Source organism: Pelodiscus sinensis, chromosome 3 (genome assembly GCF_052426305.1).
Source record: "Pelodiscus sinensis isolate ZL-2025 chromosome 3, ASM5242630v1, whole genome shotgun sequence".
NCBI lineage: Eukaryota > Metazoa > Chordata > Testudines > Trionychidae > Pelodiscus > Pelodiscus sinensis.
Window position 1 is genome coordinate 148,271,468 of NC_143054.1, and position 13,523 is coordinate 148,284,990.

The 13,523-nt window shown below is 47.8% G+C and overlaps 1 protein-coding gene across 5 annotated transcripts in view; it reads left to right on the forward strand.

The window, feature by feature from the left end:
* Window positions 1-13,523, forward strand: part of RCOR3 (REST corepressor 3) — a 460,088-nt gene that overhangs the window by 396,064 nt on the left and 50,501 nt on the right. The window contains exons 1-3 of one of the 5 annotated variants that reach the window (XM_075925122.2): window positions 1,860-1,942; window positions 2,537-2,593; window positions 3,329-3,453. The exons of 1 other annotated variant lie outside the window; for it this stretch is intronic. In XM_075925122.2, coding sequence (XP_075781237.1) covers window positions 3,345-3,453 — 109 coding nt within the window. In that variant the 5' untranslated portion in view covers window positions 1,860-1,942; window positions 2,537-2,593; window positions 3,329-3,344. Of the gene's footprint in view, window positions 1-1,664; window positions 1,943-2,159; window positions 2,265-2,536; window positions 2,594-3,328; window positions 3,454-13,523 lie in introns of those variants that run through there. 3 more of the 5 variants (XM_075925121.2, XM_075925119.2, XM_006131097.5) reach the window with 3 other exon arrangements.

Below are 13,523 nucleotides of genomic sequence, written 5' to 3' on the forward strand. Positions count from 1 at the left end.
GAAAAACTTGCCAGCTCTCTACACTGACCGCTTGAATTTCCGCAAAAGCACTGACGATCTCATGTAAGATTGTCAGTGCTTCTTGCGGAAATACTATGCTGCTCCCGTTCGGGCAAAAGACTTTTTGCGCAAAAGGGCCAATGTAGACAGCTTAGATTTGTTTTCCACAAAAAAGCCCCGATTGCAAAAATGGCAATCGGGGCTTTTTTGCGGAAAAGCACGTCTAGATTGGCACGGACGCTTTTCCGCAAAAAGTGCTTTTGCAGAAAAGCGTCCGTGCCAATCTAGATGCTCTGTTCCGAAAATGCTTTCAATGGAAAACTTTTCCGTTAAAAGCATTTCCGGAAAATCGTGCCAGTCTAGACATAGCCACTGTGTAGAACTCTTGTTCCACTCAACCTTATGTGGAGCTTGGGAGTGGGTGGCGGGAGCTAGTGTTTCTTGCATACTGGATCAAGCAGGGAAGCTCACTTGCCACTTAAGCTATAGGTTACCAACCCCTGCACTAGAGGAATAATTTGTAGCTCAAAGAAACATACTTATCCTAGCTCTGATGAACTAGTGGGCTAAAAATAGAAATGTAGCCTGTCCAGCAGTGTGCTGCCAGGGCTATCTGCCTGACTTTATGCCTGGTTTCTTGGATGGGATCCTACTCAGGGCAGCTAGCTTCTCCCATTACTGTTACTACACTTCTATTTTTAGCATGCTAGCCTAATTAGAGCTAGTGAGAACTTCTTCTCCAGCTCAAGGCAGTGTTCACTGAATGCACCCCTGAAGGCCCTCATTAGCTTGCTGTTCTATGCTGCTTCCACACCTAGGCATTGCTTAGTTCTCCACCCTATGCAGCTCTCATTAAGCCTGTGACAATGCTCATCTCCCCACTGCTGTGGTAAACTCAAGGCCACTACTCTACTTTGTAGAGGCCTTCTTTTCCCACTCTCCTTCTTTCAAACTTCCCCTCCCCCATCCCAATATTCAGCATTCCCCATAGGTGCTGACTACATGGGTGCTCTGGGGCTGAAACACCCACAAAAAAGATGATGGGTGCTGAGCACCTACGGGTGGGACCTATCAATCAGCTGTTCCTCCTACCAGGTACCCGTCCAGTGGCAGGCAGGAAGCCCAAGAGGGAAGGAAGGAGCACACTCAGTGGAGGAATGCGGCGGTTGGGCATCGTGGGGAGCCGAACAGTCCAGGGGAAATGAGAGTCAGCACTTGTAGCAGTACCCTGGCACAGGACAGCCCACCCCGGCACGACTCGCACAGCGCCCGCTCTCTCCCCGAGATATATATATACATACATATATACACACACACACACACACAGAGCACAGGCTCTCTCAGACAAATACACACACCGCACAGCCCGCGGCTCTCCAGCCCCGCGGAGCGTGGCGGGGACTAGTCACGACGCGTCCCAGTTGCTGCAGAGGCTGCTCTGGCGTCTCACTCCCAACCCTCCCCCCCCCCGATTCGGGTGCGGCTGCAGCCTAAGCAGTTCCCGCATCCTAGCCAGCGGGAGCTCTGGCGGAAGCAGCTGATGACTACGATGAGACTTCCCCACCTACCATAATCCTTCCGCCGTTTCCCGGCCATCTTCAGAATAGATCCGGCCGGGTCGGCGCGGAGGGATCCTGTCCAGACTACGCAGGCAACGGGCTCAGCGAGGCGGGGGGAGTGTGTGAGGGGGCGGAGGCGCCGGCTGCAGTAGCGAGGGGGGGGCGGGGAGGGGGCAACATGGCGGCTCTGTCTTAACTTTCCCCCTCGTTAGGCAGCGCCGCCGCCGCTCCCCGCCCCACCATGCCGGGCATGATGGAGAAGGGAGCTGAGTTCTTGGGGAGCAAGAGCCGGGCGGCCCCCAACGGCACCAAGAGCAGCAGCCCCTCCAACGGGCACTACTCCGAGCCGGAGAGCGGCGGCGGCGACAGCGGCGACGAGCATGGTGCGAGCAACGGGCGCCCGCCGGGCCTAGCGGGGCTACCGCAGCCCGCGTGCAGCGCCGCGGCGAGGCTCATCCAGGGGGAGGGGGCGGGGCGCTGTGCTGGGCACCAGCGCCGCTGTCTGCGCCGGCTAACGCGGGAGACTGCGCATCCCGGCCTTTTGCGCGCGTGCTAGGCGGGCGTGCGGTGCCTTGGCATGGCTAGCGTGTGCGCATCGCACTAACGTGTGCGTGCGGGCGCCACGCCGCAATTGCAACTGCACATGTGGGGCTGGGGTAGCTGCGCGGTGGCGGGGAGCGTCTGCGGCGGACCGCCTGGAGCCCCGTAAATAACTCCCACTTTCACTAACTATAGACCTTAATCCGTGGGGGAGGGGTCTCTTGGATTGCTGTTGGAGGAGGTGGGGTTGTCTCCTTTTTGAAGCGCAAGTGTCGCAGGCAGCCTTTTTATTTGCAAGACTGTTGGTAGATTCGGATTGAGTCCAGTCCGCCTACATCCTTTAATTTCCCAGTTGTTTTCATTTAAATGTTATCCCCCACCCTCCCGCTTTTTAAAGATAAATCCCAGTAATGCATTTGTTTTCTCTTGCATTGCAGATGTAGGAATGCGGGTCGGAACAGAATATCAAGCTCGCATCCCTGACTTTGATCCTGGTAAATAGCTTTTGTACTATAACCTGACATCTTGCTGCTGTTTTGAAAATAGGAGTTAATATTATGATTTAGAATAGCGAGGTCTACCCGTGTGTTTCACTTGGATACTATGTGAGTGTATTGCATTTGCAAAGGTTAAAGTGGCTTTTTTTATTTAGGCTTTGTGTTTGTTGTTATATGTCAGTCACAGGAGCATTGCAGGGGCAGCATCTGGTCTGTGTGAGCTGAGGGGAAAGCTATGTTTAATTTACCAAGACTGTCAGGGCTACAGACAAAGCCCTTAGTGTCTCTGCCTATTCTAGATAGGAGGTACAGGTTGTAAAGAGGAATAAAAAACATTTTTGCTTTATGATTCTCTTAATACAGTATCTATTGAGGTGGTTTGGGAGGGGTTCCATCTTTGCAGTAACAGTGGATACCTAGTTCTAGTACCTTTTAAAAATGTAGACTCCTATGTCTGGGTTTTCAAGCACCTTGTTGTGTAAGGTGGAGGAGTAGTGTCAATAGCTCTGCTATTGCAGACTAGCTTCTCTTACCCAAACAGTGGATGGGGGGGGAGGGGGGGAAGAAAGGGTTATTGGCTAAACACATGCATTTTTGATATTTGGTCTTAATAAGCTAAACATCACTCACTTATTTCATGTACATTTATAGTAATAATATGTTAAGCGCATCTGTCAGTCCTGCTGTGGGTGGTCACAGTGAAGCCTGTCTACTTTCCTGTTCTCCAAACAGGCTCCATTGGTGTCAGATGATTCCTGCCGGGAAGAGGATTGGGCCAGAGCTCCTCCCATGGTGCCTCCCAAGTTGGAGCTTCTGTCGATGGGAACTAGTTGCCCTTAAATTATTTTGTCTTAGGGGTTGGTACATTCCTTAGGAATTTTGGGGATATAAAGAGCTTTCCTCTGGAAACTAGTATCTTGTTTTGTACCTCAGGTTTCTATTCTATTCTATTTTGTACCTCAAGTGTTAATAAATAGTATTATGGTTAGAGGTTATTATTTTTAAATGAGTAAGTCTAAACATGTTTGTTTTAATAGACAAAAATGATCACCCTGAAATGTAGACTAGCTCTGTTCAGGATACAGACCACCTCGAGGAAGGGTGGGGAATCTCAAGCCTGGAGACTGGATCCAGTCCTCAAGGCTCCCTACTTCCCCCCAGTATTGGGGAGCCTTTGATGGTGCTCCAGCCCCCATGGGGTTAGAGCACACAATATCTACTAGTCTTGGCTCACCTAGGCTCTGGTATGATAGTGAAATGTGGAAAGTGTCTTTTTCCTTGGGGGCCACATTAGTGAGGGATTGTTCTGGGGTTTTTTCTTTTCACTTGTTTGCGGCCCCCGAGTAACTTTTTTTCTGTGGGTTGGCGGCCCTTGACCCAAAAAAGGTTCTCTAGCCCTGACCTAGAGTAACAATGTTTAGCCGTTTTTTAATGCTTTAAGTAACAGAACAGAATAGTGAAAAGACAGCATTTTCCAGTTTTCATAGAACAAAATCATTCAACTCTGCAATTATTTTTTTCTCTTAAACACTATATATATTATGTATACATGCAGTAGAATTAAAATTAATAGCATAAAATTGATTTGTATGCATTTAGGAGCTTAAGTGGATGGGAGTCATTTTAGAAGTAATCTCTGAAAACAATTGCTGTTGAAATAGGGAGCAAGTTAAGTGCTACATATTTTGACTTGTTTTTATAATCCAAACATACTGTAGGATTGTGCATGCATATTCCTGCCTCTTATGTAGAAGTTATAGACAAAGTGACTTAATTTATATCCACTTACAGAAAATGTCACCAGAAGAACTGTAATTCTGTTTTTTCTAAGCTAGTACAGGTTGAACTTCTCTCATCCAGGACTCCCTGGTCGGGCAACATTGGTGGTCCAGTAGGACCACTGATGTTGCTAGACCAGAGAGCTCTGGTCACAGAGTTTGAGAACGGCTGGGTATGGATCCAGTGTAGTCTGTACAGTCTGCTGGGGCAGTGACCTGGGGGTAGCGAGCCCTGGGAGCAGCTGCCAGCCTCTTCTGGTGTTCCCCAACCCTGGCCCTGTGTGACGGAAGCTGCTCTCAAGGCTCCCTGGCCCTCCTGTGTGAGGTCAGGGAAACCTGGGAGCAGCTGCTGCGGTGTGAGACTGGGGGCAAGGAGCAAAGCCCTGGGAGCAGGCTGGGGGCAGCAGACCTAGGCAGGTGAGCCACAGGAGGTCAGGCCTCTGAGTTCTCCTGGGTAAGTAGCTAAGAAGGGAGCCACCAGAGAGCCCGGATGCATGATTTCCCCTTGTCTGGCAAATTCCCTTGTTCGGGACCACTCCGATCCAAAGGGTGCCAGACCAGGGAGATTCAACCTGTAATAGAAATCTTTATAAATATCTCTTGCCTTCCCATGAATTGTAAGAATAAGTGTAACCTATATTAGGCTGTGTATTTATGAAAGAGTGTTGCCTTGTAAATCTACCTGATCAATTGTTTCCCTTTCTGATCGGGTTACAAAGCATCATTAGTTTGACAATTCTGGAACAAATCTGTGCATGATGTAAAGAGATCCCTGTTTTTAAAAAGAAGAAAAAAGTGACATTTTTGTTAGTAAATGAGATTACTTATATTTTGTATGTTTATTATATTTAAAAATAGGTAAACTTTAAACTCAACGTCCCTCCTAATGTCTTTAGTTTTGGCATTAAGGTATCTCTTATGAAGAGTATACTGGTGGATTAAATGTTCTCATTGAGCGCTCTCCATTTGATGGTTACCTACTTACAAATCTATTTGATATTTAAAATGTAATTCTATTAGAACAGTGAGAGAAATCAGTGGCTGATTAAAACTGAATATAAAGTCTAAGGCCTGAGTTTGCCCTCTGATAGTTATACTCAGTGCTACAAAACAAATGGTTTTTGAAAGCATGTATGAGCAGTGAAATCTGTTTCATTTGATCAAAATTTTTAAAATATTCCATCGTTGCAGAATATATCTGTTGAGCAGATAACATATTTTGTCATTTAATATAGCTAATTGTTAAAGTTGCGACAAATAATGGTAAACTAAATGTTGAGTATTCTAGTCGAGTGAACTCCATAAATCTTAAGTAGTTGTCATAAAACTCAGAGTTAGTACTGATTCTGTCATACCATTGTAGAACATGAAAAGGAGATTCTGGTTGCGTAGAGCCTTGTGAGAGGAGGTCAATCTGTTAGACAACTTTTACTTTTAAATGTTCACATCCTTAATGTTGAAATAAATAACCCGCTGTATGATTGAAAGAAACTACATGTATATTATCATTAAATAGAACCGGGGAAGAAACATAATGTTTTCACTTTAACAACTACAGTTACACAAGAATATTTCTAATGGGAATAAGAGAGATGCATTGTATGGAAGAAATAGTTCTGATACAATAACTGACATAAATTCTGAAATTAGCTAATTACCAAAATAAACATCTTTAATTTTTTTTTCTTCCCACCGACCAGATTTTTGTCATCTACTGCTGGCTTGTTACTAATTCTGTTTCGTGTATCTGCTGACAGTGAAGTCTTTGTTCTTATCTTCAATGCCCTCGATCCCATATCAAACAATGCCCTGTTTTTACTGATGTCTTGTCTATGTCTACACTACGTGTTTTGCTGGAAGAGGCAATGCAAACGAAGCACTGATTAGCATTTTCTCGCGCTTTGTTTGCATAATCTCTTCTGGTCTTTTTTTTTTTTTTTTTTTAAGGGGTTTTTGCGCAAAAACAAGCAGTGTGGACATTTCCTTTTTGCACAAATCCCCCTTTTGGCGCAGGATCCTTATGCCCCCGGGGCAAAAATCCCTTGAGCGAAAACAGACCAGAAAAGATTATGTAAATGAATCGTGAGAAAATGCTAATCAACGCTTCATTTGCATTGCCTTGTCCGGAAAAATGCGTAGTGTAGACATAACCGTACTGACATCTTAGCAATATGAAGCTAGTTGCCGTTCTAAATCTCATGGGCCCTTGGTTTCATTCAGAAAGGGTATGTCTACATTGCATTCCTCCTTCGTGAGAGGAATGCAAATGCAAACGAGCAAAATTGCAAATGAAGCATGCATTTGAATTTCCTGTGCTTCATTTGCATAATTGCAGACGGCCGCTTTTCCGAAATAGCGGCATTATTTCGAGAAAAAACTTCTTCAAAATAATCCTTAAACGTCATTTTTAAGGAGTAAGGGTTATTTCGAAGGAAGGGTTTTTTCTTGAAATAACCCTATGTGGTCCGCGTTTGTTTTCTTGAAATAAGCTATTTCGGAAAAGCAGCCATCTGTGATTATGCAAATGAAGCGTGGGAAATTCAAATCCACGCTTCATTTGCAGTTTTGCTTGTCTGCATTTGCATTCCTCTTTCGAAGGAGGAATGCAATGTAGATATACCCAAAGAGAGGATAAAGAAATCACTGTGATGGGAAATGGGTCATTGTCTGGTGCTTAAGATAATTGAATGTACTTGTGAAGAAAAGAAAGGAGATAGGTAGCATAGGAATGTTTTGGTTGTATTTAGAAGAAAGAGGGAAAAGGAGGTCCTAATTCTGTCTGTCTTATCTGATAGACTTTGATGTATTTGGAGTTCATCTAGGCTTACAACCTGAAGTAAGTCCATTTATTTTTGGAGCTTTCACAGGTGTTTCCAGAAGAGTCCCATGTGGACTTGAAAGTATTGTTTATCTTTTAGGACCCATAAAAGGGCTTTATCCGAGTACTTGTAGTCCCAGGCACCCTTGTTTCAGAGATTCTCTTGTATCAGAACTGTTCTTCTTATGTTATCAATCATATTTAGTACGAGCTCTGCAGAACAGGTTGTACTCAGCTTTTTAAAAATGTGTATAGCCTTACATATTATATCTTCTCTCCAAGTTCTGCTAATTTTTCCAGAGATGCTTATTTAATTTTAGAATGTTCATTCTCCCTGTCTCTGTATGAAAGACCCATCCAAGCCAAATAAACTGACTATTGTGAAATTGACTACATACAAAGTGCTGTAGAAAGTACAAGCAAAATGCAGGACAATGTAGCACTTTAAAGACTAACAAGATGGTTTATTAGATGATGAGCTTTCGTGGGCCAGACCCACTTCCTCAGATCAAATAGTGGAAGAAAATAGTCACAACCATATATACCAAAGGATACAATTAAAAAAAATGAACACATATGAAAAGGACAAATCACATTTCAGAACGGGAGGCGGATGCGGGGGGGGGGGGGGAACGAAGGAAGGTAAGTGTCTGTGAATTGATGATATTAGAGGTGGGGAGAGTGGGATGTCTGTGAGCTAATGGCATTAGAGGTGATAATTGGGGAAGCTATCTTGGTAATGGGTAAGATAGTTTGAGTGTTTGTTCATTCCTTCCCGGAGAGTGTCGAATTTTAACATGAATGACAGTTCAGAGGATTCCCTTTCAAGTGCAGATGTAAAAGGTCTTTGTAGCAGAATGCAGGTGGTTAAGTCATTGAGAGAGTGTCCTTTCTGGTTAAAATGGCAAGAAACTGTTTTTTCTTTGTGATCTTGTCTGATACCTGTTTTGTGGGCATTAATCCTTTGGCGAAGTGTCTGAGATGTTTGTCCAATGTACAAAGCAGACGGACACTTTCGGCACATGATAGCATAAATTATATTTCTGGATGCGCAGGAATATGTGTTCTTGATCTTATAACTCACTTGGTTAGGTCCAATAATGGTATCAGCAGAATGAATATGTGGACAAAGCTGGCAACGGGGTTTGTTGCAAGGGAAGGTACCAGGGTTGGTATTAGTGTGGTATGTCCTGTGGTTGTGGGTAAGAATCATCTTGAGGTTTGGTGGTTGTCTATAGGAGACTATGGGTCTGTCTCCCAGAGCCTCTTGGTGAATGGTATCCTGTTCCAGTATAGGCTGTAGTTTATTGATAATGTGTTGGACAGGTTTAAGTTGGGGGTTGTAGGTGATGACAAGTGGTGTTGTATTGTTGGTTTTCTTGGGTCTGTCTTGAAGTAGATGGTTTCTAGGTATTCGTCTGTAGAAAGTAAAGTAATTCCTCATTTAACACGTGCCCGCTTAACACATTATCGCGATAGCATGGTTTTTTTTTTTTTTTTTTTTAAGGGAACGTTTTTTGAATTACACGACCATCCCCAGAATAACATGATTTCCCCAGCCGGCCCATTGCCAGTGGCTGTGCGGGGCTTCCTCCGCCTTCCTGCAAAACGGCGGAGGGTTCACTGCTCGCCACACCGTTCCCCAGTGTCTCCCCCCCACCCCCACCAGACGCAGTGTGGGTCCCGGCAGACCCGTCACAGGGGCATACTCCCAACCCATTCCCCTCCCCTCTCCTCCCCTTCCCTTTCCAAGAGCCAAACACCTCCCCTCCCTGCTGTAACCCAGTCCCCTTCCTCCCCCAACCTTATGTCCCGGTCCCAACAGACACATAACTTGAAATGCAACCCCCAACTTTTCCATTATTTTCAATGGGAAAATTGACCCTGCATAACATGTTTTCACTTAACACGATCATTTTCTGAAACATATCTATAGTGTTAAATGAGGAATTACTGTACAAAGTAAAGTTGAAAAAATAAATTCTCTGTTCTTTCTTTACAGTTCTCTAGTATATTTTTGAAGATGGCACATCCTTTTAAGAGTATTATAAGGCCTTTGACCCTCAGAAAAAAATCAGTCGGAGTCACACAGCCCCATCGTGGGGGCGTTGGGGGCTATCCCTAGATTCTGAAGTACAGCCATAAATGAGGGGTTTGAGGGTATGGGAGAGGACTCCAGACTGGGGCATCGTGTTGAGGTGCAGGAGGAGGTGAGGACTCTGGCTGGGGTGTGGGGTCTGGGGTGGGTCTAGGGGTGCAGGAGGGTGGACCTGGGCTAGGGATGTATGTGACTAGTTGAGTGAATACTCGACTGGTCACTCCCCATCTCCCACTGCCTCTGTATCAGAGATAGCAAGGTGGGGGAGCAGGAGCTGGTGCTGCCGGGAACCAGCTTAAAAGCTGGTTTCCCCCTGTCGAAGCAAAGGCGTCACTCAGTTTTAGGCGGCGAAACAAACAGCTTTATTGATCAGTAAAGCCAAGTGAGCCAAACGTGGTCCCAACAGAGTCGGGCCCAGTAAGGCTGGCTAATACAATCAATCCTAGTATTTTATACCCTTAAGCAAACAAGTCTGATGCCAGGGCATTCCATCAAAACAAACTTCAAAGAGAAATTATCAGCACAGAAAGAAACAGATTTTTTTAGGGAGTTTGAGCTTCAGCTCAAAATAGTTCAACACATTCCAACAGCCCATCCTCCTGGCCTTTCTCAGATTGGTGAAGGTCAGTTAACTTTCTAGTGTACGTGCAGAAGCGAGAAACTTAAATGGCTTCTGTTATATGAAGTGGCTTCTAGCTAAATATAAAATGGTTTCTACACCCCAACACCGTCTCCGTTGTGTGTGGGGGGTGCAGGGGAGGCAGAGTAACAGTGGCCCTGGAGCAGCGTGAGCCAGGACTCAACAGTCCTGACTTGCACCACGCCTGAGAGTAACCCCTCTGCAGTTCTGCATTTTAAATGTAGTAAGAGTCTGGCAGGCTCTTACTGAATTTAAAGTCAGAGCCGCAGCGGGCGTGCCCCCTCCCTATTGAGTAGTCCAGAGTTTCCCAATTTTATTTGGCCGAGGAACCCTTTTCAGCTTTTCAGAATTTCAAGGAACCCCTAGGCTTGTCAAGCAAAAAAAAAAAAAAAAAAAGGTGGGGGGAGGAGAGAGGGACCCACCAAGACCTTCCCCAAGACCTTCCCCCCATCTCCCTTCTGTGAGGCCTCATCTGCTCTGTTTCCCTCCTCTCCATCACTTGCTATCCCCAGCCCTTATACCTGTCACAACCTAGTGAGAGTGAGGTGTGGGGTGGGAGTGAGCGATTTGGGTGTGGGAAGGGGTGAGAAGTACAAGCTCTGGGAGGGAATTTGGATGCAGGAGAAGGGGCTGTTGACTCAGGGAGGGGGCTCTAGGCTGGAGAGTGTTGGGTTCAGGTGGAAGGTTGGGGTGCTAAGCAAGCCAGGGCTTGTGGATGTGAGGGTGCAGGAGTTTGGGCTGGATATGTGAGGGACTCAGGGCAAGAAGGTTGTGAGAATGATGGGCTCAGGACACAGATTTGTGATGTGTGGATGGTGGAGGAATGTTGTGGCAGAAGACTGAGGATGTGGGGATGCAGGAGTTTGGGGATGTAAGAGGCTCAGGACGGGGGTTCCAGTGTATGATAGGCTCAGATTTGGGGTCAGGTGGTGCAGGAGTGTTATGATGCTGCAGTGAAATGGGGGTTTGGTCCCAATTGGGGGCTTGTTGGCCTGGCTTAATTTTTAAATAAAATATTATGTTAAACTCAAAAGGTTTTAGCATTGTCTTTATATATGAGAGGGGTGAGTCAAAGGTCACTGATCCACAGAAAAGTCAGTTGGGGCCACACAAGTGAGATGCAAAAAAACAAACAAAAAAAAGCTCCTCCAAAAACCCCCAAGCCTCACTAATGTGGTCCCAAATGTGCTGGTGGGGGTAGGGGACAGAGTGCTAGTGGGTGCTGGGGCTGAGGAGAGGGTGCTGCTGGGTGGAAGGATGCTGGCTCAGGTGGCAGGGTGCTGGGACAAAGTGCTGGGACAAGCAGGTGGCAGGGTGCTGGGACAAGGAACAGGGTGCTGCTGGGTACTAGTGTGGATGGCAGGGTGCTGGGGCCAGGGCCAGGGTGGTGCTGAGTCCTGGGGTGTGAGGCAAGGTGCTGGGGCCAGAGCGGTGCTAGGGTGGATGGCAGGGCTGCCAAGGAGCGGGATGGGGATAGGGTGCAGGATCTGGGAGGGAGCTGGGGGGCGGAAGGGGACAAGGTCTGGGTGGTAGGTAGGGTGCAGAAGCAGGCTGGATGTAGGGTGTCTGGCTACGAGGGAGGGTGCGAGGAGGGGACTTGGGTAGGAGTTGGACCTCCCTGATCTGGCACCCTCTAGACTTGACTGGTCCCAGATGAGGAATTTTTGGACCAGGGGAGGTCATTTCAGGGCTCCTGGTCTCCCCCCCCTCCCCCTTCCCCGCTAGGCTTCTTTGCACCTCTATCCCCTGCAACCGAACTAAGCTGCCCACCCCTGCTGGTTCCCTGCACTTCCCCCAAAACCATCCCTCACAATCCAAGGGAGTTCAGCACTAGTTCCCTGCAGCCCCTCACAGCCCAGCTGAGCTACCCATCTGTTCTGTATGCCCTCCCCCATCCACCTCAGCCCAGCTGAGCCCTGCACTGGTTCCCTGCATGCTTTCCCCACAGCACAGCTGAGCCCAGTTTCCCTGCACCTCCTCCAAGCACCACAAAACTGCTTAGCCAAGAGTCGATTCCCTGTCCCTCCCTTCCCTTCCCTTGAGTCTAGCCCCGGTTCCCGGCACCTCCCTCCTCAGACAGACACACACGCACACCAGCCCAGCTCCCCAGACCTCCCCACTCTGCAACCCAGCTGAGCTCAATTTCCCTGCACCTTCCCCCAAACCATGTAGATATGCTGAGCCAGTGCTGATTCCCTGCCCCTGCCCCTGCCTTCCTCCCTCCCCTTGGCTGTGTCTGCACTGGCACAATCTTGCGCCAAAGCGGCCGGTCTTGCGCAAAAATTTGCTGCCTGTCTACATTGGCCGTATGTTCTTGCGCAAGAAAACTAATGTTCTCATGTATAAAATCAGGACTTCTTCCGCAAGAACTACGATGCTCCCACTCAGGAATAAGCCCTTTTGAGCAACTATTCTTGAGCAAGAGGCCAGAGCAGATAGGCAACATGAATTTCTTGAGCAAGAAAGCCCTATGGCTAAAATGGCCATCGGCACTTTCTTGGGCAAGAGAGTGTTCACACTGCCATAGATGCTCTTGTGCAAAAGCACAGCTCGCACATGGAAGAGTGGATGTGTTCTTGCACAAGAACACTTGCGCAAGATGTTCTTGCGCAAGAAGCAACCAGTGTAGACATAGCCTAAGAGTTTCCTCACATGAGCAAAATGAATTTTGTGTTATGCACCAGTACTGAGTTCATGTGGCTTGTTTGGATGTGCCACCCAACTTATTCATAAATATTATTAAACCTCTGCCTTTTCCCTCTGCTGCCATGTCAGCTCCCCTGGTGCCTGCTACCCCCCTCATCCTCCTCTGCTATCTTGACTCCTGCTCTTCTCACTGTCCTCAGTCTTCCTGCAACCTGCCCCCCTCCACCAGCCCTTCTCTCCTCCCTGTGCCCACTTCTCCAGTAGCCCCACTCTGATCATGTGAGCTTCCCCTCCTCATCCCCTCTTCTAACACCACCTACACACCTGCCCTGTGTCTCTTCTCTGATGGTGGTCCCTCCACTGCAGGTGTCTGCCCTTCTGCGTCACCCCCAGAATCCCCTGGCACCTGCACCTTCCCTTACCCCTGCACCCTCCTGGTGCCTCCCCCTTCCCTCACTTCCCCTGCCCCCTTTGCTCCATTTTTCCCTGATGCCCACCCCTCACCACCCTCTGCCCCCATTCCCCTCATGCCCCTGTGCCCTCTCACATGACTTGCTCCATCCCAGCCTTCCTCATGCCCACCCCTTCTTTCGAACCTTCTCCCAGCACCTCCCCTCACCCCTCTAGCCCCCAATGCCCTTACCTTCTCCCCTCCCAGCATCACCCTGTCCCCCTCCCACTGACACCTCTCCCCTCCTGCCCTTTTCCTCATTGTCTGCGCTTGGCCCCCTGTCATTTGTCTCTCCTCCACCCCTGTCCCTTTGGTGCCTTCCCCTCCGCCTCCGCACAAGCACCTTCCTCTCCCAGCCCCTTCCCCTTTCCCTCTGCACAAGCCCCTTCCCTTTCCCTCTACCGTACCTTCTGCCTTCCACTTTGTGGGGCTGGAGTCTGTGTTCTGTCCCTGGAGTCCGAACCCACAACTCAGCCATGTGGCACATCACAGTGTC